The sequence below is a fragment of the Felis catus genome, chromosome B3 (genome assembly GCF_018350175.1).
Source record: "Felis catus isolate Fca126 chromosome B3, F.catus_Fca126_mat1.0, whole genome shotgun sequence".
NCBI classification, from domain to species: Eukaryota; Metazoa; Chordata; class Mammalia; order Carnivora; family Felidae; genus Felis; species Felis catus.
In genome coordinates, this window is record NC_058373.1 from 76,565,727 (window position 1) to 76,590,567 (window position 24,841).

At 34.8% G+C, this 24,841-nt stretch overlaps 1 protein-coding gene and 1 long non-coding RNA gene across 39 annotated transcripts in view; one reads left to right on the forward strand and one right to left on the reverse strand.

Moving 5' to 3' along the window:
• The window catches only part of NOVA1 (NOVA alternative splicing regulator 1), a 149,770-nt gene extending 133,823 nt beyond the window's left edge, over positions 1–15,947 (reverse strand). For 4 of the 9 annotated variants that reach the window (XM_045059748.1, XM_045059746.1, XM_045059747.1 and 1 more), the window contains exons 1-3: positions 13,499–13,638; positions 8,324–8,438; positions 6,350–6,429 (exon numbers count right to left, since the gene is read on the reverse strand). Coding sequence is in view for 4 of the 9 variants with exons in the window: in XM_019832884.3 (XP_019688443.1) it covers positions 13,499–13,642; positions 15,388–15,523 (280 nt within the window). In the remaining 5 variants the exon portion in view is untranslated. Of the gene's footprint in view, positions 1–6,349; positions 6,430–8,323; positions 8,439–13,498; positions 13,643–14,676; positions 14,990–15,387 lie in introns of those variants that run through there. The other 5 variants (XM_019832884.3, XM_003987526.6, XM_045059743.1 and 2 more) reach the window with 4 other exon arrangements.
• A 527-nt stretch (positions 15,948–16,474) lies between these two features.
• Positions 16,475–24,841, forward strand: part of LOC102899317 — a 582,165-nt gene continuing 573,798 nt past the window's right edge. For 25 of the 30 annotated variants that reach the window (XR_006599459.1, XR_006599462.1, XR_006599457.1 and 22 more), the window contains exons 1-2: positions 16,475–16,853; positions 18,871–18,920. This is a non-coding gene — a long non-coding RNA (uncharacterized LOC102899317). The other 5 variants (XR_006599441.1, XR_006599463.1, XR_006599451.1 and 2 more) reach the window with 4 other exon arrangements.

A 24,841-nucleotide genomic window follows, 5' to 3' on the forward strand; every position in this document is an offset into this window, starting at 1 on the left:
AATTATTTGACGGGCTTTAAGAAAAAATTTCAGTAAAATCAATATTTTTAAAAGAGAAAAGAAAAAAATTATGTTCAAGAAAGGTGCAATATGATTTCAAAGTTGAGTATTTTCTTGTAAAGGGCAATAATTTATTTCAGTTTGTTTCAAATAGCTTCACTGCCAAGACTCTAGAACCTCAAAGCTTTTCCTGCCAACATATGTACATTCCCTAAAAGTAAAAATACTGTTTTCGAATCTTATTTATTTTGCTAAACTATTTTTTGCCATATAAATATATTAGCATTATTATTCCTTGACAAAAATACAACATACAGGATTGCTATTCACATCGATAATCATCTGTCAAACTATATACTATTTATAATACTTTCATTAACTTTCACAAACTTCAGAGAATAAGTTACTAACACATATCCCATATAGATAATTTTAACAGAGAAAAGATTTTTACAAGGACTGAAAACAGGGATTTACAAAGTAAAGGGTCTGTCAGCATTCTAAGCCCACCAGCATGAAACTATATACTGAGAGTAGCAGCCTTCCACTGTAAAATTACTAATTTTAGTAATACAGTACATTAAACATGCCATTTGAGATATATGCCAACCTAAACTGCCACATATGGCATATCTTTCTTATTATCACAGTTTGTGTTTTCATATCCAGAGTCATTCTAGTTCTTAAACAAGATGTCAAATATACCAATTTAGCTAAAAACGTGATAAAGCTTTCAGAGGAACATACCTTTCCTTAAACAAAATAGGTATACACTTCAGAAGAAATTTAAAATATTACTGTAAAGAAAATATGGCTGGAAGTTTCTAGTTTAGAAGATGTTTGTAAATGCAAAATAGAATATAATTTCAAAGACAGAATTCATAAAAGATGTTCCATGTAAATAAATGTTACTTTGAAACAATTCACAACCCAAAATTCTTCAAAATTTTTCTCAAAGAGAATTGTACTGCCTCTGCAAAAAATGTATGCAGTTGTCTTACCTATATTATTTATCCCTTTTAAGAACAAGTCATGATATCATACCATGATATGCGTTATCAATTTGAAGGCAGAGATTTTGCTTCTGCTTCCTTTTTGTATTGAATTCAACTTTGAGTTATACGACTGGTATTATTGAATTATGAATAGCACTTAAATAAAGATTACACAGTGAATATTTTCATTTCAAATCCCCATCTGGTGCTTAATGTCACTTCAGCTGTTCAATTCTTTAATGTTTCTCTACACAACTAGCCAATGATTTCACAAATCAGTATAAAACGCTAGATAGATTTTTAATCTCATTTTCTAAATGGAAACACAGTGCCATATTTTTCAGTCTTTTTTAAATTAATCTGATTTTGATCGAGTATCGATTAACAGTGACTCCTTTAGGAAATAAATATCAATGATGGAGAATCCTGCTGAATCTCAATAATCATGTGAAACTCCAAATAAAATAATTACATAACAGAAAATCCATTTACAATGAATAGGAAGTTTCAGTTTTTATTTTCATTGACCAATGTCTCTCTCATATACCAAAACTTTAGTGTTGGAACGACATCAAATTCACACATTAAAAAAAATGTATATGCTGTGTAAATCACGAATTTTCATCAAATTAAAAATGAATAGATCTGTTCATCACATATCAAGAGAGCTAAAATGGCCTACATATTCATGTAATTTAAGAAATGAGAAAAATTGTATCAGATATATGATTCAAAAACAAACTAGTAAAAGAAACCAAGTTGCTAATTTTAAATGTGTCTGCACAGACAACAAGGTATGCAAAAGTGAATAAATGTCAAAAACATACTTCTCTCCACACTATTCCTGAGTACAGCAAAACATTCTTCACTGGATTTTGTCCTTCACTAGGTTCCCACGCTTTTCTTTTACACTTGGCACATAACTGCTTAATAAAACACAACTATCGTATTTCTTAATATCTCTTTTTCCGTATTTCTAGTTGCCTCACCTTTCCCTTAGTCTTTTCCGTTGTAAACAAAGTAGTCTTCTCTTTAATTCTACTTACATTGCTAAGCAGAAAGTCACATTCCTCAGTCTACTACTCAGCTCTACTTTTAGATAATTAAGGCAATCCTCCTCCAAAATACAACTATAAACTTTTATACAAATACGTGCATAAATTTTAATTTCAGTACCATTGTGGGTCATTTTATAGACACAACAGAGGTATTTTTTCTTTAAAATAATTCTTGCTAATAATAGCAATTTTCAAACAAGTTCTTATCTTTTTCACATGTAATACATTCTCTCTTGTCTCTAAAAATATCTATAGTATCTCCCTATCCCCACTTTCCCCCCAGCAACATCCACTTTTTACCTAGTAATACCAAACTACTTTTGGATCCCTGAATAGGACAGCAATTTTCATATCTACCTAAATATACACTGTGTCTCTGCTTCAAATGACTTTCCACTCTTGCCCAACAAGCAAATTAAAATGCAACCCTCAAAACCCCCCTCCTCTTTGAAGTTTTCTTTGAAGTCCACCTTCTCCCTGCAAGATCTGGTCGCGGACAGAGGTAGTTTCAACTTGTAGACACAATTCTACCATTATACATTTATTAAAATTTATTATAACCACGTATTTATCTTTCTTGTGTCTTACTGCTCTCTTTCTTGAGAATAAGATCTTCAGAGCATTGTATACCTAGTTCTAACCCCAAGAGGTAGTAGCAAAGTACAATCCCATGGTAGTAGCAAAGGAAGCACCAGGTAAAGAAACACTACAATAGAATTATTTTAGCCTACTATTCTGCACCAGCTTTTAAAAAAATAAAGAGAATTTATAAAAATGTAGAGGACTAAGCATAAGACTAGATTTATCTACTAAATCTTAGATGTTTCTTGGTTCATTGTAGCAAATCTCAATGTACTAATACAATAAAAACATTAGTATTTCATGGATTTCTCTAAATTTTAACTGTTTAAAAAGTAAAAGACTAAAGAAGCCCAAATTTGATAACTTTCCTATAATTTTATTTTCAAATAAAGTAACACATACTAACACCTTGATATTCTAGTCAAACTCTAAGCAAATAAATTCTGCTCTACTATGTAACTGGTATACTTTTTTCTTTCACAAATGAGAAAATTAAATAGTCTAGCTTCTAAAAGTCATAATGTATTTATACATGTTAACTTCCCCTCTACAGGTGAAGATATTAAAATACAATTAAAATAATCATATTTTTAATAATGTAACTTTAATTTAGTGGTTAATAAACTTTGATTTTCAGGATATCTCAAGAAAAGTCATCAACAGGATGTTCCTTAGCGAACAAGTAGACATGTGGCAGCAAAAAAAACCATAATGTGACGTAACTCTAAAATCTTGTAATATAGGTATTTCAAATCACTTTTATTAATAAATGTTAATTAAGCTCATGTTGGTTAAGTCAGAATATTTTTATTAATTATCTACATTTTGGAAATGGCTTTTAAGTACTCCATAATACTGGCTTTACAGTTTCCTTCACAAAGGACAACATGCTAAATACAAAGCAAAACTCCCTTCTCTCACTCTACTCTTCTTTTTTAATACCTGGCCCATACTTGTGTTAACACTTCTATGGCCATTTGTTTGTTTAAATTTTTGAACTCATTTGTTCACTTATCTGAAATACGAGTTTTACATATACACACCACCCCCCAATCAAGGTAAATTGGATATAATGAAAATTTAAAGATAAACTGCCCACTATCCATTGTACTCACACTTCACAGAAGAAGCCTCAAATCAGTCATTTATTCATTCATACATACATTCTTTTAAATTTGAACTGCCACCTATGTTTACAGCACTGAGCTGTAAACTGAACATACAGCAACAGGCATGAAGGACATTAATTCCTTCATACCAATGAAGCTTAATTCAATTATTTAAATGACATAAGTAAAGGCTATCACAAAAGATTTTTCATTTTGGTTTAAAGCTGTGAAGAAAAAAAAATTCCTCCAAAATCACACTGAGTACTTTTATATTTATGTTAGAAAGTAGTCCATAAGCTTACAACGCAAACATCATCAGAACTCGGAGAAGCAAACCAATGTAATGAAAAAAACAAAAAAGAGAAAATAGTGATGTTTTAAAATTAAAAATTATTGTATAATACATCTTCACCTTTACTTAAAATGCCTTACAACTAGCCTGTTGCTTATTTTTTAACCATAATATTTTTTTCTTTTTAAACCAACTGTTATGAATACCCAGCCAAATATATAAGAAAATTTTTATGAAAGACATAAAAATATAGAAAATATATATATCCTTGAAAACAGATTTTGAATTAGAAAGTCTACACATTTTTTTTAAATCAAGGTCAATACTCTGTTAAACCAAAAACAAAAAATTTGGCTAAGGAACACTGGAAGCAAGCAAAAGAAAGAAGGGAAATCAGGGGTGCCTGGGTGGCTCAGTTGGTTAAGCGTCCTACCTCTTGATTTTGGCTCAGGTCATGATCTCATGGTTCATGTGATCGTGCCCTGTGTCGGGCTCTGCTCTGACAGCATAGAGCCTGCTTGGGATTCTCTGTCTCTCTCTCTCTGTCTCTCTGTCTCTCTGTCTCTCTCTCTCTTCCCCACCCTCCGCTCCCACTTTCTCTTAAGATAAACATTAAAAAAAAGAAAGAAAAAGAAAGCAAACATTGCAAATGAAGAAAAGTAACAAAGTGTAGAAATCAAATCACCCTGGTAATATTGACATCTTCAAACTACAATTACGGAAAAAGAGACCAGGCTATATTCCAAGTAATATAACCTATCATAACTTTTTTTTTTTTTTTTAAATGTGTGGTAGTGATAAAGAGAACCTGTATTTGACCCTTCAGTATAGCAAATCAACAACAAAAACTGTTCTAAAATAACTAACGTGCTTTCAACTTATTTAAAATAAGGGGGGGGGGAGGCACATTCATTTTAAAACTAGGAGAGAGAAAAATTAAAGAATTATTTCCTCAGAGAGTCATATCCAAAAAGGAAGGGAAAAAAGAGTGGAGCAAAACAGGAAGAGAAAGAAGTACCTACTAAAATTTGTACCACAAATTCAGAAAACATATTTAAAAGCTAAAGGATGATTATTGACATGCACCACTTATTATCTTGGTATCCTAGTTTGCTCAATGGTTAAATAGAGATTCTGGAAGAGATGAGATCTAAGATCCATTCCTTTCATCTGGTTCCACAATTCCATGATTTTTTCAGTCTCTTAAAATGGAAAGCCTCTCTGCTATTTCTAAGGGTCCTCAGTAAGTCTTTTGACAGAGATGCCATATAACAGAAAAAAATTTAACACAAAACTTAAGAAGACAAGAACAATTAAAGTGCAACTTTTTAGGAAAAAGTAAAACATATCCATAACCCTTTAACAAAGAAAAAATGCTTTGTAATAACTCTAAGTCGTGATGACCAAGGAGCTGCCTACACCTGGGCTCATAGGAACCATCTGATAAATACACATAATGAACAAGAGAAAAGCTTCTAGACAGATTTCACACCAGGTTTTATTAAAAAGTACTTCCGTGACTTAAAAAAAACATAAATTAATCTTAGAAAAATTAAAATGCAGTTATACAAAGAATAATTAAGACTAAAAATGTGAATGATAAGCTCAATAGCCTCCAATACTAACTCCTTTAGAAACAAGTTATTTCAAGAATGAATGTAATCAGATGGAAAAGTTACAGTTCTTCTAAAATATTTAGTAACATAAAACAAAAATACATACCACATTCCTTTACTATATTCAGTGTTAATGAAATGCTCTGCCAATTCCTTCCTTTCTGCCCTTCCAATTCTTCCCCCCCCAATTACTAGATCTTATAAAAAGTCACTGAATCTAATTCCTAGAGAAGCAGATTATTAACAATATAAATGAAAACTTTCTTCTTTAAGATAAAAATGATTTTTAAAAATTGAATCAACTGAGAGTCAGCATATATTATACCCTAAAGGGAATGCAGGATTTGAAGTCTTATTTAATTAATAAGTACATTATGTGAAAATTTATCCTGCAAAACAATTACAGAGCCTTCAGTGTAAAACTGTTCTCAAAAACCTTTGAAAGAGAAAAGTTATTTCTCAAAACTTCAAAAAGTATGTTTAGTTTCATGAGGAAAGTAAAAAACACTACAGTCTAAAATTTAAAAATTACTGAGTTCAGAATAAAATTAATTGCAAATTACAAACATACTGAACATCAGTAGAACATAGAACAGGTCTTGAAATAAAAAATATATATATTAATTTTAAATGTCAATTATTAAATTAGTTTAGGAATAGTAAAAAATGGTTTATTTTCTATGCCAAATAATCTTACCTGAATCATTTTGCTGTTAAAAAACTCAAGATACTGATTTCATTTTTCATCTGGTCCTGTCAACGATGCTATGACAGGCCCTGCAGGAAGCAGCAAAAGATCAATGATGGAACGTAGATATTGTATGTTTTCATGACCAAGTTTTGTTATGGGAAAGGATATCCATATAGTAGTTTGAAACTCAGGGAATACGGAAAATATCTCAAAAGCTCATCAGTGTATATAATATTCTTTCATTTTTACTTTGTAGTCTTAAATGTTTATTTTTATTCAGTTTTCTTTATCAAAAATTTAAAGGGCCACCTGGGTGGCTCAGTCAGTTAAGCATCCAACTTCGGCTCAGGTCATGATCTCAGGGTTTGTGAGTTCGAGCACCACATCAGGCTCCATGCTGGCAGTGCAGAGCCTGCTTGGGATTCTCTCTCTCTTCCTGTCTCTCTGCCTGTTCCCTGTGTGCACTCTTTCTCCCTCTCAAAAACAAATAAATTAAAAAAAAAAAAAAAAAACTTGAGTCAGTCAGTATAAAATTATACACATACATAAATATCCATAAAAACCAAATTCTAAAAAAAATTAAAAATGATGGTGCAGTATATATGTGGAATTTTAAAGAATCATTTCTATATTGATAAGAATTGGAAAGAAAACAAAGATCCAAGGTCTCAAAAATGGAAAGTCTTGACTGAAAAATAACATATGCTTAAAAGTACGGGAATGATTATATTAACTTCTAGTGATGATTATTTTAATCTTATTTCCCATGATTACTATAACTACCAATAAACTACTACTATACATAATTCAATTAAAATAAACTTTAAAAGATTTCTTATAAGCAGTAACTTCAGAATCCAATAGTTACTGGCAATACTGGTAAAAATTCCTTCAATAAAAGCATGTAAGTTACAAAAAACTCTGTGCAAACTCCAAAACTTAATTCCTCTTTGATAATTGACAGGTTATATTCAACGAAGACCAAAAAATTCAAATCAGTAAAAATGAGAGAAAAATCAAAACTATAAAACTCCTTCACAAGATTCCAAATATATTTTTTAATTCAGAATTATTTTAAAGTAATATAGAACTTGCCGTATTTAACTTAAAGGCGTTTTTACCTTGCAAGTTATTTTCCATTCAAGGGCCAATTAATATACAAAACTGTGATTAGACACCTACAATAAGTGGGAACACTATTAGAAAACGTAAGAAACTTCTATATATGTCATGGAAGCATATTGTAAGTATTTCAAACAGATTAAGAAATTTCAAACAATAGAAATAAATGACAGATTAATTTTTTTTGAGTTTTTATGCTATACCTGTCTTGTTTGTTGAAACACTTCAAAGCACTCAGCAAAGCTTGCTTGCCAAAGCCTCTAACACACTAAAATGATATAACTTAATTTTACATGGGTTATATTTGAAAATAAACAAATGTTAAGCTACAATAATGATAATTAAAAAATTACAATGTACTTCCACTTGTTTTCTGCTCGTTCATGATTTGAAAACGTACTTGTGGAATATGTAAAGTTAAATACTTCTGACTTAAGATTATTTTCTTTCTATTTCTATACAACATCTTTTTACGTGTGTGGATTCTATCAGATTCATAGAAATCATTTTAGTTTCAAATATTTCCATATAAAAAAATGGAAAAGCCTATGCCATATCTTTTTAAGAACGAGACGAAGAAAATGGAAATTTCACCAACTCAGACACCAGGAAGTATCTGAAAAATACTGCTTCGTTTCTTGCATGTTGTGTTTTATACCATGACACTTCAGTCTCTGAGGGTCAGGTTAATTAAGCCCCATAGCAGCTGCAGTGCAATGTGAGACACACGCTGCTGCGGTTCCCACCAGTCCAGTCCAATTACCTGTAGTATTCCAGCACTGGACAAGTGACAACCAACCTCTTCTCTCTAGTCACTTGCTCCCACTGGTCTACTGATAAATGTTAGAACAAACTAACCTCTTTTTGGAAAAGACTGCAAGCTGAATGCACCTGCTGCAGGCTGCAATGATGAGTCCCAGAGAGATGTTTGTCAGTCAGATCTCTGCAGATGTTGTTTAACTTTATGCTAGAGCTGTATCCAAAGATGGAAATGAGATGGCAATCAAGCACAAATCTCCCACCCTTGTCCCCCCAATTTTATTTTGAAAAGCTGCACTTGCTCATAAAAGTGCTTTAAAACAACTCCGCTAAACTGAAAACAACTAAGACTAAACTCTATGGTAAAAAACAGTTTTATTAGGTACTGAATTTTAGGTAACAAGTGGCATAATTATGTTCAATAAATGTTATCTGTGTTATTTAGAAGCTTAAAAATTAATGTGCTTAAGCCAGAGCAAAACAAAACAAAATAGCTATAAAATAGACAAGTTTTTGATGGGTGTTTATTGCTCAGATTTTTAGTGATACCACATACTCCTTAGAGTTCCCAAGACACAGATTGTTTTTCCTCTTATATATTATACAAAACACCTTCCATACACAAATATTGAACTATTTCGCTGATTATATTCACTATGTTTAAACTCTTCTTGAAAGCTTTGGGGGGTGATATTTGCAAGGCAATATTGTTAGACATACTGAATTTCCTTACAACGTCACAAATTTAAATGAGCTATTTTTCCAAAATCCAGAAGGCTTCAAATAGCTAATATCAAAGTGACATTATACAATATAATTCATGAAAACGTCAGTACTTTAAATGATGTTCCACAACTTACTAAATCAATGATAGAAGATATAACATCAGAATGAAAAAAAAAATCAAATAAATAGAATACCTAAGACTTTTAGTGCTAATTCAATTTTTCTAAAAATCTTATGCTATAAAACATTTGTTTACAGGAGTTAAGTATCAAAACTATATCTTCAGACTCTACAATTTTAACATAGATTGTGCTATGCCAGTAACATTCCTTCATATGTTGAGATTTCCTGCTTTCTTAAAATGAGAAAATATTAAAAATACAGCAAATTTCAGAGAGATACTAATGTCTAACTGAAAGATTATGGTTCCTCCTTCAACTAAGGGTATAGAGAGACAAAATATAACAACAGGTAATATGATAAATATAAATATTACAAGTTGAAGATTTAAAGAAAAGCACATTACATGCCAGCAACTCTTTGATCATACTAAAATCAAAGGGATAGCACAGTGTAATCATAACCATCATATTAAACTCAACAATACTAGAAATTACACTACTTTTATTTTTCCTTGTTACAATTTTATGTATCTACTAATTTTTCCTTAAAATACATACCAATAAATTTCTAAAATGCTTTGCATCTAAGATTAAAGAAAAGTGTTTGGACTGCAACTTTTAAAAGCCGGACAAAAGTATTCCCGTTGTACTACCAACACCATAATTCTCTTCTTTCAATAATGTAAACAAAAGAAGCGATCTATTCTAAAACTTTATTAACTCATCTCATTTCCAAAAAAAATGATCATTCTTATGTTATACAGTCTCGATCCTAAAGGTTAAATTGGCCACTGAATTTTCCCCATGTCAAAATTAAGGCAGTGTTGAGTACTTCCTTCACTAAAAGAAAAATGCACTTACATTCTTTTTCAAGACTTTTAAAAATTTAACACATAACTGGCTTGTGATTAACAAAAAAAATCACCCAAGTTGTGCAATGCTAAGATTACGATACAATAAATCTAGGGATGTAAGTTCAAATTTTAACTTAAGGACCATAAAAGGAAATACTTTACATCAAATGTGATCCAGTTTTATAGCCATAAATACGAAGAAAGTGTAAGATACACACTAATATATGCTGCGATTACAATGAAGTATTTCTGTTTGGTGGATATAATGAAGATCTCTAGTGTCATACAATGGAATAACAATAGGTGCATTATGAAATGTTCTAAAATTTAAGGCACACATGAAAAAATATATTTTATAAATCCTTTACTATTCCCAACCAATAATGTATTCCATAAGTTTTTTGTATTATCTACCTGAACCATGCATTATTTTAACATATAAAATCAATCTATTTATTAACAAAACTAAACACATCTTCAGATGCCAAATAAAAGAATAAAAGAACACTATCGCCATTCTGAAAATGCATACAGTAATATATTCCCCAAAAATGAGAAAGCTGCTTTTTACTACAAGGCAACAACTTTAGTTAACCTAATTATAGAAAAGATATGTAAATAAATAGGCTGCTTTAATCAAGTAAGAAAAAAAGATATATTCATAAACCACAGATAATAACTAGTATCCTGTAAGATTTAGATTTCTAAAAAGATGAATTACACAGCAAAAGTATATCTACTCATACATCTTTTTTGATTACAGTAATTTAAAAAATTCATTTCACAATCCTCAATCTCCCCAAATTATTTTATTTACTATGCCATGCTGAAATACACAATATAATATACAGTTCTACAAATTCTAAATCACACCAATTAATGCGCAAAAAATGTTTTGATTTCAACCATAAATATTAAAAATTACTCAGAAAGGCGAGGTTGTTTAAGATATTTTAAAGATACAAGCTGAGCAAAACACAAAAAACAAAAAACTTCACAAATATGATAAATATGAGTATATTATATTGGCTATAGTAAAAACAATGGACATACATTTGAGTTGAAATTTGTTAAAATATCCCCAAAGTGTGTCTGTATACTGGCTTATACATCCTAAAGAAAGTCTGTGTTAAATACATCAGTATTTTAACTAAACCTTCCGAACACAATTACATTCTGTTTGAAACTTAGGTAATTTGAGAAAATCCATTAGGTTATACAACTAAAGTATACTTTTCTCCAAATACACTGTCTTACCAAACAAGAAATAGAAAGATTCTTGATGAAATAAACATCAGGCATGTTCACTCTAATAGAGGAGTCATAAATACATATATGAAACACAAAAATGGGCTTCCAAATTACTGCATAATCCTGTAAGAACTCGGCGATAAGAAATCACAGTTTTATAATTTGGTTCATCTGAGATGAGCAGGTAAGTATCCCTTAAATATATCTGAGTACGAGAAGTTGAAAGTAGCTCAGAGGCTGTTATGTTGAAGAATACCAGGACCTTAGATAATTCCACAGGCTTGTGGTCAAGTGTGAACAGAAAGACTATTAAAATTGAAGTCTGTCAGAAGAAGAGAGATGTATCTGTCTGAACAGGGAATAATCCAGTAATACCATATTTAAATTAAAGTGTTCAGAATTAATACAACTTCTTATTAATTACAAGGCTTTACTTTATCCTTAAAATTAATTCCATAGCGTGTGCTTGGTTTCCACCTGTTACAGGCAGAGTATAAGCCTTCTTTTATCCAGACATTTCAAATCACATTTGATCAGGTTACGTCACTACACACACAAAATTTTGTTCAACGCATTCCAGTTTTCCATTTTTTCCAACGGATATTCTTGTTCTATATGAATAATGTGCTTCAGAACTATAAATAAAATAAGCAATTTCAATGTAATAAGAAAAAAATGTATAACTAAGTGGACTAAAAACAAAAGATCTAATTCTCGGTGCACCCTTTCAAACCCACTGAAAATAAACTATATTCAAATGAAAAGGCATTTAATTTACTATTTGGAATATCCTTGATAAACACCAATTTTCTGTAACATCCCTGCACATCTGATACCACCTCATGTATAATGCAAAAAAGCTATTTCATTTTCATCTATTGACAGTGAATTTAATTTACCATTGCAGCTCTTTTCCTAGAACTATCACGTTATTAATTCTGCAATCAAGCTCTTTTGAATGCTTTTATTTGTACTAAGGTTTTCACAATTCCACATTGATTTTTTTCATCATAATATACCTTTCAAACATATGAATGTGAATATGTTAGTAAACTTTCTTAATGCATAAGGAAAGTTTCAGAGACAAGGAAAGCCATCTACAAAACTACACTCACAGAAACAAACTTTCGAAGGACAGCATATCTAAGAGATTACATTTTAGCTTAATGTTTGTAGTGTTTACCAAATATACTACATTTAGTTTATACAACTAAGTGATATTTTCAACCATTCCAAAACCTTCTTATCTAGCATAATGGTCCATTTTCTCCCACCAATCAATTGGCTATGAAAAAGAAATCCTCTACTAAAGAATTCTACTGAAATTAGATCATTGAAAGCAAATGAGCTTTGTTTTTCTATGGGGGGGGGGGGGGAAGAAGCAGTATCAGTCCCCTCAGCACTGAACAAATACTTTTTTATGGCCATGAAGACAAAATAACCAAAAAAAATGGCAGAAGCTACACCTGAGTAAAAGCAAATCAGTTAATGTTTCATCTAAGAGATATACTATTCAATTATGCAGATTATCCAATTATATTTAAAATCCATATAATGAGTAGCAAAATGATAAAAAGAAAAAGATAAAACACAGAGAACTGTATAACACTTGAAATAAAAAACACACACTGAAAAGTACAAAAAAAATTATGCCACCTAGGAAACTTGCCATTTTCCAGTAGGTTATAGTACCACACAACTGTTACCAGATTTTAATCCAATACAGCTCTTCATAACACAAATTTTGAAGTATTACTTTACTTCTTACATAATAATATATTTCCTTGTCACAATTACACTAAAAACGCAGTATTTTAAAAATCTGAAGAGGCAGCACTTGTCCTCTTTACTTCACTCCAGGGCCAACAAACAAAGCAGTGAAGCAGAAAGAGGTACATAATGGATTTAGAAGTAAATGGTCCATTCTTTAAGAAGCCTTCCTACCCCCTCTTCTGAATTCACTCTAGACTAATTGTCATTACAATGATGTCTGAAAACTTCAAAAGAACCCTATTTCCTGATGCCAGCTGTCCATGTTTCTATCTTTAAATTTTAGAGTTTTTTCCTAATTAGAAAGAAGTATTTAGACATACCCAAAAGATGTTATCTCGTAATTGTTCTAAATCACAGACACAGTATATCGATTATAGAAACAAAACATAATCAAGAGTGGAAATATTCTTTAAAATTTTCCACAAATACAATATATAAATGAAGTCTATACTATTAAGAATTTCCTTCAATACAACATACAACACACGTAGATCTTCTCTTTATTTCCTTGGGGATTTATCAAACAATCTCTTCACCATTGCACCTACCTGGGTAAAAATCTTTGGACTTAGACAGCTTGATGGTGGCTCCAGTTTCTTTTTGCAACTGAACAATTGTCTGTCCTCCCTTCCCAATTATAGATCCAGCAGCATAACTAGGTATGAGAACCTTTAGAAAATACTGGCCGTCTTCTGAAAAATGCAAAGAAATATATTTGGTTAACATGATAATTTTAAACTCTCTATCCCCTCTCCACCCTCAAGAGGGAAAAAACAGCAATTAAAACATTGGGCATATAGCTGCAGGAAATATGGGGTTAATTTTTTTTTTTTAAAGAACAAAAGTAAGCCAATTACACTGAAAAATAAATAGGTACAAACTGTTTCTCATTTTGTAGGATTTATACTTTTAAACTTGGAATTAAAATCTAAACATGTTTTATTATTTTGCAGCACTGTAGAAACTGATGACTAAATTCCAGTTGTTATTCCAAACATGGAAGTCTTCCAATTCTATCTGTGGTTACTATGGTAAAATGAAATGAACTGACCCTTTAACAAAACTTCAGAGATTTATATGATGACAAACCTTCACTTACCATATTGCAATACAAATAAGTAAAAGGACTGTAAATAGTGATGAGCTATATTGGTTTGACATTAGCAAACACCTAAGGACTACAATCAGCCATTGCCTATATCTTACTTAAAGTATGCAAAACAAACATTTCTCCTACCAAATAATCCACCCAAACTGTAGGGTGTATTCCAAGTCTGCAATAACTGCCAGGAAATAACTCAAAGTGATGTGAACTGGCAAATCTAACTAATCCTGGTGTATTTCTTTAGCACTTCTTAGTCTACCATGATCTCGTTTAAGCTCATTAATTAAAGGACCTTAAGAAGAATTCTGCCAATACTAAAAAGCTTAGGAGTCATTTATATCAAATACACTTAAAAGTGACCAAACAGATTATGTTACTTCTCCAAAATAGCCACAGCTTTAAAAACAGAGGAAGTGGATGAACCAAGAAAGAGTGAAATGAAATGTTGTAGAAAATATAAAGCCAACTCCATAAACTTTAATTTCTGACAAACTGATCAAGTCTTAAATCGGAAACACCCCAGTAAATCCAGCTTATGTGAATAAACGTTCTAAATTTTGCGGGTGTGCCATTCGCAAGACCCCCATCCGTCTCTAATGTACATGCTGTAGATAAATTCACCTCTGCCTCGATGCATTGGGTGCATTGTTAAGATGACTCCAGTGCAAATGAAGAAGCGATACCGGTCCCGTTATAACTCATCTTCCCAGGAAGCGCAGGATGTTAAACTAACAAGTCACAGTACCAGACACCCCCACCCTCGTATGCACACCTCTGAAGACAAATCAATGAGATATTTGCAACGACAGTGTAAGTGCGGTAAGAGCATGCACTCATCAAGATTTTGCATACTACTTGTGGCCCAAAGCAAGGGGATGGAGAGGGAAAAACTCTCCGATGCCCCAATCATTTGCTATCCGCTACCCAAGTGCCATTTATTTATTTATTTTATCAGACTGTTAAATGCAGCGCGCATCTTCGAGCGGCCATCACCTCACTCGGGGGTCATCCTCCTCCTCTTTAACGGACCCCCTTGCCCAGGTCTAGGATATTTAAATGGTCAGTCTTTAGACCGATTAAATGGAAAGATAGGTCTATTCCGAAAAACCGGTCGCCATTTTGATGAATGATAAACAGAGAAATGGAAATGTGTCCGGGACGGCGAGGTGCGGGGCAGGTGCAGGGGAGGGGGCGCGGGGCAGGGGCGCGGGAGCCGCCGGGTTCGGGCCGGAGGTGTCCGGGCCGCGGGAGGGAGGGAGGCCGGCAGGAGGGAGGGAGGCAGGGGCGGGCGGCGGGGGATGGGGCCAGCGGGGAGGTGGAAGCGATACCCACCGCCCGTATTGGTCCTCTTGGTGCTGCCGGCTTCAGGGGGGGCTTCCAGCGGCCTTTTCCGCGAGTCCGGCGGGTCCAGGTCTATGGGAACCCCAGTGTGGGTCCCGTTCTGCTGGATGGGAGCTGCCGCCATCATGTTTGCAGTTCCTGCCGCTGCTACGGGGAGAAGGTTCTCCCTTTTGTTTTGGCTTTTTTTCTTTTTTTTTGCGTTTGGGGTTTCTTAAGGTTTTTTTTTTTTTTTTTTTTTTTTTAATCGGATCAATAGAAATCTCTTTAGGAAAAAAAAGCAATGTTGCTGGTTTGTTCTCACTGGGGAGGGGGCAGGGCTGAGGAGCAGCTGCAGTGCAGTGTCAGAAAGGAGACAGGGGAATGGAGGGGGTGTGAGAGACGGAGGGTGAAAGAAGGAGAAGAAAGGAGAGAGGGGGAGAGAGTGAAGGGAGAGGGGCGAGTGAATGAGCGGGAGGAGGGGAGCGGGGAGGACGGGCAGAGGGAGTGGGAGAGCGCGAGGGCTGGCGGGGCGCGGGGAGAAGCCGAGGAGGAGGGGAGAGTGAGGGAAAGAGTGAATGAGCAGGAGGAGGGGAAGGAGGTGGATGCGGAGAGGAGCGAGCGGCGGAGGAGGGCAGGAGCCGGGAAGGAGCGCGGCGGTCCCCGCGCCGCGCTAGCGCTGCGCTCGCTCCCGCTGCTGGTGCTGCCGCCGCCGCCGCTGCCGGAGCGGTTCTGCCGTTGCCTGGGCTGCTCGGCGATGCTGCTGCTGCCGCCCGGTCTCGCTCATTATTTCTCCCGCTTGTAGGGGGGGCTGGCGGGGAGGGAGGGGGATGGCTGCGAGGGGAGGGTAGAGAGGGGTTGAGTTCGTAGACTCCCACACACTTCGCGCTCCGGTCCCTGCCTCTCAGCAGCGCCGCCGCCGCTGCCGCCTCCCAGAGCTGATGCCTCAGCCTGCGGGGGCGGAGGGGGCCCCGCCGGAGGCGGGGGCTGGCGGGGGGGGGGGGGCGGGGGAGGCTGTGTGTATGCGCGTGCGTGTGTGCGCGCGGGCTAAGCGCGTGCGCGGGGGCGCGCGCAGGCGGCGGGGGAGGGGACGGGGGCTGGGGCGCTCCTGTGGGAAGGGAGGGGTGAAAGGTCGCCGGTCCCCGGCAACACGGCTCAGGCAAACGTAAGCGGCTTGTCGCAGAAACCAAGGGGTCCAAGAAACCCGCTAGGCTAGAAGGCGGGAAGCAGAGATTACTGACAGCCGTGCCAGCCAATAAAATGGGAATGTGAGAAAGGCTCTTCAGGCCCCTTCCCAATCAGGAAACTTGGGTATGAGAGGGAATGAAGGGGCGGGGTGGGATCTCGGTCAAGCCGGGGCTGGAGTGGCGACAATTTTGGCTAGTCTGAGAAGGGCATTCGAGTGACCGTTGACAACGGGTGAGACAGCGTGAAGGCTGAAGAAAGAACCTTAACTATATGCTTCCAGGACTTCTAGCTAGGTACATTAGTTTTTATTTTTAAGAGTTAGGTAAGAGACATCATCTTAACTCATCGGCGGTTTTCTACGGGGCGATTTCATAAAAAGAGTATTTATTGGTAGCACTGTGTAACATCGTTAGGGAACTTCTAGTGTCGCTCGCTGCCTTTAATCCTTTCGAGAGCAAGCCAGGATATAAATAAAGCTAGGTATGGGTCTTCCCCTCAGAGGCGCTGGTAAGCAGACTAAAGACAGGCAACAGCTGAGTGTACACAAAACTAATTATTGAACTAAGTATGAATATAGGAATGAAACTCATTGCAATGTGCACAGCTTATGATTATACAGATCTTGGATATATAAGGAGTCTGAACATCAAGTGTACAAGGCTAGAGAAAAAAAAATATCGTAGCTGCAATAGATTGAAAGTCTGAAAAGACTCAGTTTACAGATGAGTAAACTGATTCAGTGAAGTATTTTGCTCAAGGTCATCTATCAAGTTGTTTAATTAATCAGCGCGCTAGGAATTAGGGATAATGGAAACACATGGGCTCTGGAGCCCGAAATCTTGGTTTCACCTCCTTGCAGGCATGTTCTAAAAGTGTCTTGGGCAGATCCTTTAACATGTTGGCTGGTTATTAAGTGCTTTCCATGTGCCAAGGAATCATTTTACATGCGATGCTCTTTACATGCAGTGTATCATATAGTTATTACTGTACCTATTTTACGAGGCAGTTTAGGTTTAGAGACATGAATAATCCAAAGCCGCACAGGTATAAGCATTGTTGCAATAATTCAAACTCAGGTCTTCCTGATTTCAAAGTCTATCCTCTCGGAATATTGCAGGACACTGAAGCTTCAGTTCCTTCCACTGAAAGCAGGGGCTGTAACGCTGCTTCCCATAGGTCTTATGAGTCAAATGAGATAATGTATTGAAAGATGTGAAAAGGTATGAACATATTCGCTACATTTCTAGAACAAAGATGCTCCTTCCTTGTACTTTTCACTACAGCACTTCAACCTGAAAGATGCCTTTAGTAAAAGCTAGCATAATAAAGAACTTCACTGTAATTCTATGATATTCTAACCAAGAATACCTGCATATCTGAGGCAATCACCAAAGCGAATAGAATAAAATTTAATTCCTGATTGAGGAGGGAATGAAAAAGAATACTAACCCTCCTCACAGCGTCCTTTATTTCAAGGAACATCTAGGAGGCGTTGGGATTTCTGGTGCTTTTTAAGTGATGAAAGATAGATGATAGTCTGCTGAACAAGGGAAAAAATAACATTTAGTTTGGGAATAAAAGTTTATCTGGAGTATGAAAAACACTTTGCCTCAAGTCAGAGAAGAAGAAATGCTGAGACCTCAAAGAAAGGGAAAGCAGGTAAGTTAGTATATAACTGGCAAAAGTCTACGAACCTTTAAAAGTCCAGAATTTTTATCTGATCTATGATGTCATAGGAAACCATGATACAGCCTTTATGCCCAGAATAAAGAGGATTTATACACGGAACTGGATTTAAAACAACAACAAAAAAATGAGCTGTGATGAAAGAAAATCAGGGTTTGGAATAAGGATGTGGTAGTCAAGATAGAAAAAGCTGATGCCAGACATTGTGTAATCAAAGTGTTCTGTGAAGTGTACCAAAAATATGCAAGGATGTTTTTAAATAAAAAATTGGAAAAGGGCTGGAGTTTGCTACTATATTGTTCTAAAACAGTAAAAGACAGGAGACAAAGATAATACAAAAATGAAGATAGTTCAAAGCTATATTGTATTAAAGCTTGGACAAAGTATTCAGTATCATGTAGTTTTGAATTTGGAAAAGACGGAGAATTGGAAACTGACGTTACCAAATTTCTAAAAATGAGTAAAATATGTTTAAAATATCTTAGAAAATATCTGTCATTGCCATGTGTAAGTTAAATTGAAAGTGAGCTAAGTTAAATTGCCTTATAGACTTAAGCTTACTGAGAGTCATGACACTGTATTCTTATGCTATTTATTTGACCCTTCTTTTATTTCCTTCTTCAGACTTAATATTTAAATATTACCCACCATTCCATGGGGCCTAGGAGCGGAAGGTATGATTTTAAATGTGGATAGCATGCTTGCCAATAATTTATTTAACTCTGGCATGCCAGGAATTACACAGACTATCCTAAGACCTGCTCAGACTTCAAAGGGTCAGTTAGCTATGATTACGATTTGGCCATGAAGGTTATCAGAGAGTACCTTTTAGCCTTTATTCTCTTGTATTTTCTTGTTTTTTAAGAAAGGATACTTCTCCATTTCACACTATATACCTCCACCATTCTGATTAAACAGACATAAACATTTGATCTCTTGTCCTGCATTTTTTTTTACCAGCTAATAAACCTGAGGAAATTTTTAAAAAGCAGCTCCCACTTTATAATATGCTGTACCTCTTAGGGTACAAATAAACTGTTTGAATGAACTTTTTGAAAAATATAATAGAAATAGTTGACCTTTTAATTCTCTGAAAAGAAATACTTTATTTTCTTAATTAACCAAACAATTGGCACTGCAAATTTAATGTTATTTTCTAATACCATAAGATACAAGAGAACGTGTATACTTTTCATTGCTTAATTAGTTGATGAGTTATGAATATAAGCAACTCTGATAGAAAATGATATTAATCTGAAGAACAAAATTCCTAGTCTTTATTGACTTTCAGTAAGGTTCTTTTTCTTCCTGAGTTTTAGTCTGAGTAATATGGACACAAGATAATCTATTTTCAGTAATAATGATTGGCTTTGTAGAGACAACGCAGGTAGTTGATGTCCACAAATATTCCTAAACCCATTTGTCCCCATCCTCCTGCCTTTCCTACAATAAATCCTGTTAACTATAGAACATAAATATTCCCTCTACATGAGTATCTTTTCAGTCTATGCTTTAGGAAACTTTTCTGAATTTGTGTTCTGCTGAAATCAGATCCTGAGTTAAGGATTCAAGTGCAAATAGTGTATTTTAGAAAGTGATTTCAGGAAACAGTAGGGATTTGGGGAAGTGAGACAGGGAATGGAAGGAAGGCAATGAAGGGTGAATTACCCAAGCAAGTTACATTGTGAGCAAACAGAGCTTGATCTCACTGGGATTCCTAAGAAACCATTTAAAACAGTAGCTTCAGAATTAACCCACTCAAAATGTGAGAAAACTCAGATATATATGCACCAACTCCCTTCAGTCATTGATGGAGGTCTTTTCCTTGGGTACATTATGAATTCAATGCTTGCTGGCCACTCTTCCAATTGCCAGAGCTGCATCTTTTTCTGAGGACTTTCTCTGGCAGCTGGAATCTGTTCTGCCTTTACACAGGCTGGCAATGCTAGGGAGTTAACACCCTGCTGTGGACACATCCCCCACCTTTATGGAAAATCAGGCCAGTGTGCTCTGAAACGCTAGGGCAAGGAGATATGGGTTGGGCAATAACAGTTTGTTACAAATATCAACATAAATGTAGGAAAAAGGAAAATGAGAAAACTATTAATGCACGGCATTTTTGGAAAGATCAAATAAATACGAAAGAATCTGGGAAGCTTAAGATACCGAGGAAATTAAGATTTTATAATTTTCACAATGCAAATATTGTAACCATTGATTATAATAAGATTGAATAATTTGGGCTTTTTTTTCTGTTTTTAAAAAATACATTTTAATTTTTTAAGATAAGACATGAAGAATCAATGTACATATTCTGATTATTTTTTCATCCAATTCACCACAAAGAAAATAGGAGCAAGTATATATTGAAGAGTTTATCACCTAATCCCACATCTTGGGGTTGTATAACAAGTTCTATAAATAGACATATTGATTAGCAATACTTTTCTGAGATTGTACTTCTTAGAAAATGATTTATTAAACTTTATCTTCTTAAAAATTCAAACAGCTTTTATGTTTATGTATTTAATCACATAAATTCACAGTTGGTGAATATGTTTATGAAACAGTATATGAAAGCTCACCCTAATTTATATAGAAACATAAATGTGTTATTAGCATTATTCCAAAAAGTCCCCAAGCCTTAATATTCCAGTTGCGATTATGTCATCCCGGTAGATAAAGAGATATGTTAATGTTAGAAAGAATCCTAAATTTTTTGGCACTGAGTATATTTCCTTGGTCTGTAATAGATGGATAATTTTTCTAGCATTTTTCTACATATTATGAAATACATCTTTCCGCACTTACCTTAAAGACAATAAACCTGAACTCACACTTACACAGTGCAATAAAAAGAACCTGGTGATAATTGGTACACGTTTATGTAAAAGATAAGTGTTAGGAGAATCTGCATGAGGGCTATAAGGGAATTTTTATCTTTGCAACTTTTTGAATTATTTCAAAATAAAAAGTTAAAAAAAAAAAGAACCTTGAACTGATAATCTGGTTCTGACTCTTCTACCTACTAACTTTGTGGCCTAGAGTAACTCATTTGCCTGCTCTGATTTTCAGTTTCTTAATCTATAAAATGGGAGAGTTGGTAGATGTTCTTTACATCTCTAAAAACCAATTTCTATCTCAGTATGTTTATGACCATTCATAGAATCTTACAAAGAAAATTGTCAACATCAAAGTACATACTGTGTGCATTAACATGTATTTTTAAATCTGTTAATAATACACATTTTGAAGATGTGCTTTAGACACAATGGAAAATAATATACCAAGGAAAACAATTTGGTACGGTAAAGAGTATATTTGATATATTCTCTATGTTTTTGCATTTTAAAAGCAATCATTCATTGAAGTCTATAGTTAAAGATATTTTACTGGCACCACAATTCAAAATGTGACCGTTTCATCTTTTAAGCCATTTGAATATGAAGAATTGCTGGAGTAAAACAGTAAATGATAAAGAGGATAGAGTGATAAACAGAAAAAATTAAGAAAAACAAGAACTTCAAAAGAAGATTAAGGAAACCATAATTAATATTCATATATTATATCAACTAAGTTGAAATTACTTATCTGTTACATGCATAAAACATCTTCATCTGAAGAATCAGTATCATTTATTCTTATAATGCCTGGAGTGATCTTGAGTCTCCATTTGCTCTGGTCCTGGCTTAGGCCATATGCTCCAGAGCAATGTTCAACACCTTCAAAATTGTCCCGGTTTGAACAGTAAATTAAATGGTCACCTTAATAATACTCAAGAGCTTTGACTTTTTGTTTTAGCCTGCCAATTATAAACCATAAAATCTTTTTTATTCATTGGATTCTTTTATATGTCAATTTCCCCAAGTGTAATATAAATGTTTATCATAGTTCACTCATATTGCATTGTAGTATAAAAAATTTGTACATCCCCATATCCTCTACTCTTCATGATGTTTTAATTCCCTACCTATACTATTCTTAGCTGTAGCTAAGACCAGAGATCAAGAACAGAGGTAGAAAGTAGTAGGATAGAGTTTTAAATTTTACTTTTTCACATTTTAACATGGAAACAATCATTTTGATAGGACAAGTCTTCTTCGGAAGTACTGTATGTAGCAAGATGAAGTGAATTGAAGAAATAATAAATGAGACATTATAAATATAAAGAAATACATCTTCAGATGATAAACATTGGACCCACAAACAGCATCAGAGAATTACTTACATTATGGATTATTCACATTTTCTCTGGGTTTATTTCCTATTGTTAAAATAAGTCTTAGTCCTTCTTGACTTCCAGACAAGCTTTTAATGTCTCTGGTCAAGGCTTCTTTCTAATGTTGTTTTCTATTTCCACTGTTTATTATAGGTCAAGTAATAGAAAGTTCCATTTGTCTTATAATAATGTTACATGTGTTTATAAGTACAAGAAGAAATTGGTTTCCTTGTATATTAAAAAAAAAAATGCATTACCATACTCTACCTTGCCAGATTCTGCCTTGCTATTTAATCTTTTGGTTTCACTCTGTAAGCATTTCTATGGTAGGTCAGAAGTGTTTAACTGACTTCATGTAATTCTAAATTATTTTATCCATGTTTATTTCGTGTAATTGAGAATGCATAGACTTACTTATTAACAAACCTACGTTTTATATATGGATGTTTATGTGCATTTGGCGTAGAAAGAAGTGTGTGTGTGTGTGTGTGTGTGTGTGTGAAAGAGAGAGAGAGAGACAGACAGACAGAGAGAGAAGAACAGGCTGGTATACCAGTTCTATCTAATGTCTGTAGTGGGAGTAGAAAAAGTAGTAAATGCATAATGTGCCTTTACTTAGCCTTTTCTTCTCAAGGTCAAATTGGGGGCTTTAAGACAACTGTTTTTTTCTTAAACTTCCATTTTATAATGGAAAATTCATAATTATTCAAGAGGAGATGATAGAGTATAATGGATCCCATGTACTGTATACCCACCTTCAAAACGGTAAACTCCTGGTCAATCTTATTTCATTTCACCTCTTTCTTGGGGTAATTTTGAAGCAAATTCTAACTATCTAATATTACATTTTTATTCTGAAAACATTATATCCTTTGTAAATATCCAAAATACCATTATTATATTGAAAATAATTGGCAAAAACTCCTTAATGCTATCAAGTGTCTGGTCTGTGTTTAACTTTTTTTTTCAATGGTCTTACAACGTTTTTTTACATTTTGTTTAAACCTCTACCCAATAAATACAACTGGTTCATATGTTACTTAAATCTCTTTTAATTCTCTATCAGTCAAGCTTCAACCAGAGAAGCAGACCACTAGGATATATATTTAAAAAATTTTTATTCTATACACACCCACACAGATAGATAGATAGTGATAGTGATACTAAGGGAATTGGCTCACACAGCTGTGGGCTCTGGCTAAACAAGCCCAAAGTCCACAGATGGTCACTCAGGAAGGGAAAATACAGGGGGGAGGGAGAGCAATTGCAGGCCCAACTGCTTTAAGTTTCTGATTTTCAGAGACCTAGTTGCTTTGATAGCTACCACCTGATTAAATGAGGCCCACCTATGGTAATCTCCCTTTTGGTTAACTGGAAATTAGAACTCTAATCACATCTCCAAAATCCATTCACATCAGGCCCTAGACTATTGCTTGATTGAATAGCTGGAGGAAGTTGTGTATTTGCTGCAAAGTGGCTGCTGCTTCCTCTCTGTCCTCCAACTGTCACCAAATAATATTCCTTGTAGACTACCCTAGCTAGAAATATACTAGACAAGGAATTCTGAGAAATGTAGTTCAACCTAAGTTGACATATCACCAAGCCATCACAGACAACTCTTTTTCACCTTGACACCATACACAGCTTCTTAAACCACTTTCAATCACCAAATAAATACACTAGCAAAATCATAGCATATTGCAAATAATGATATAACAGAATGAACTATCCCCTGTAAGACTAAAAATATGCTAGCCCTCCAACCTCTTTCCCCAGGAGAGGATACAAAATCTTTAGGAGTGCCTGGGTGGCTCACTCAGTAACCGTCAAACTTCAGCTGGGGTCATGATATCGTAGTTCATGGGTTCGAGCCCCGCGTGGGAGCCTTCTCTCTATCTTTTCAGTATTCCCTTTGCTGTCAGCATGCACCTTACCTGGTTCTGGGTCTTTGCCACCTGGGATGACCCAAATCTTAATTCTTGAAGTTTCTGGAGCTATTAGAAATCCTACCTGAATTGAGTCATTGTAGTTTTCCACTGACTTTAATCAAAGGACATGAGAATTGAAAGAGATGCCCTAGGGGGATCTCCTAGGGGATTCTCCTGTATTTAAGAAAAATCCTCTTTACCCTCATTGTATAATAGCACCCAATTTTCCTTGAGAGACAGGATCAGTCACCACAGCCAGCACAGTAATTCCTTTCTCATCCTGTTGATTCAGAGGCTTGAGGAGCCCAAGGTGGCCAGATGGCAGCCTCAACTTCTAGTTCAATAGATTCTTTATTCTGTTGTCTGGTGGATGCATTCTTTTCTTTGGAAAAGCAACCCAAATCTTCAACTAATGAAGGAATAACAATAAGACCTCTAGACCAAGGGC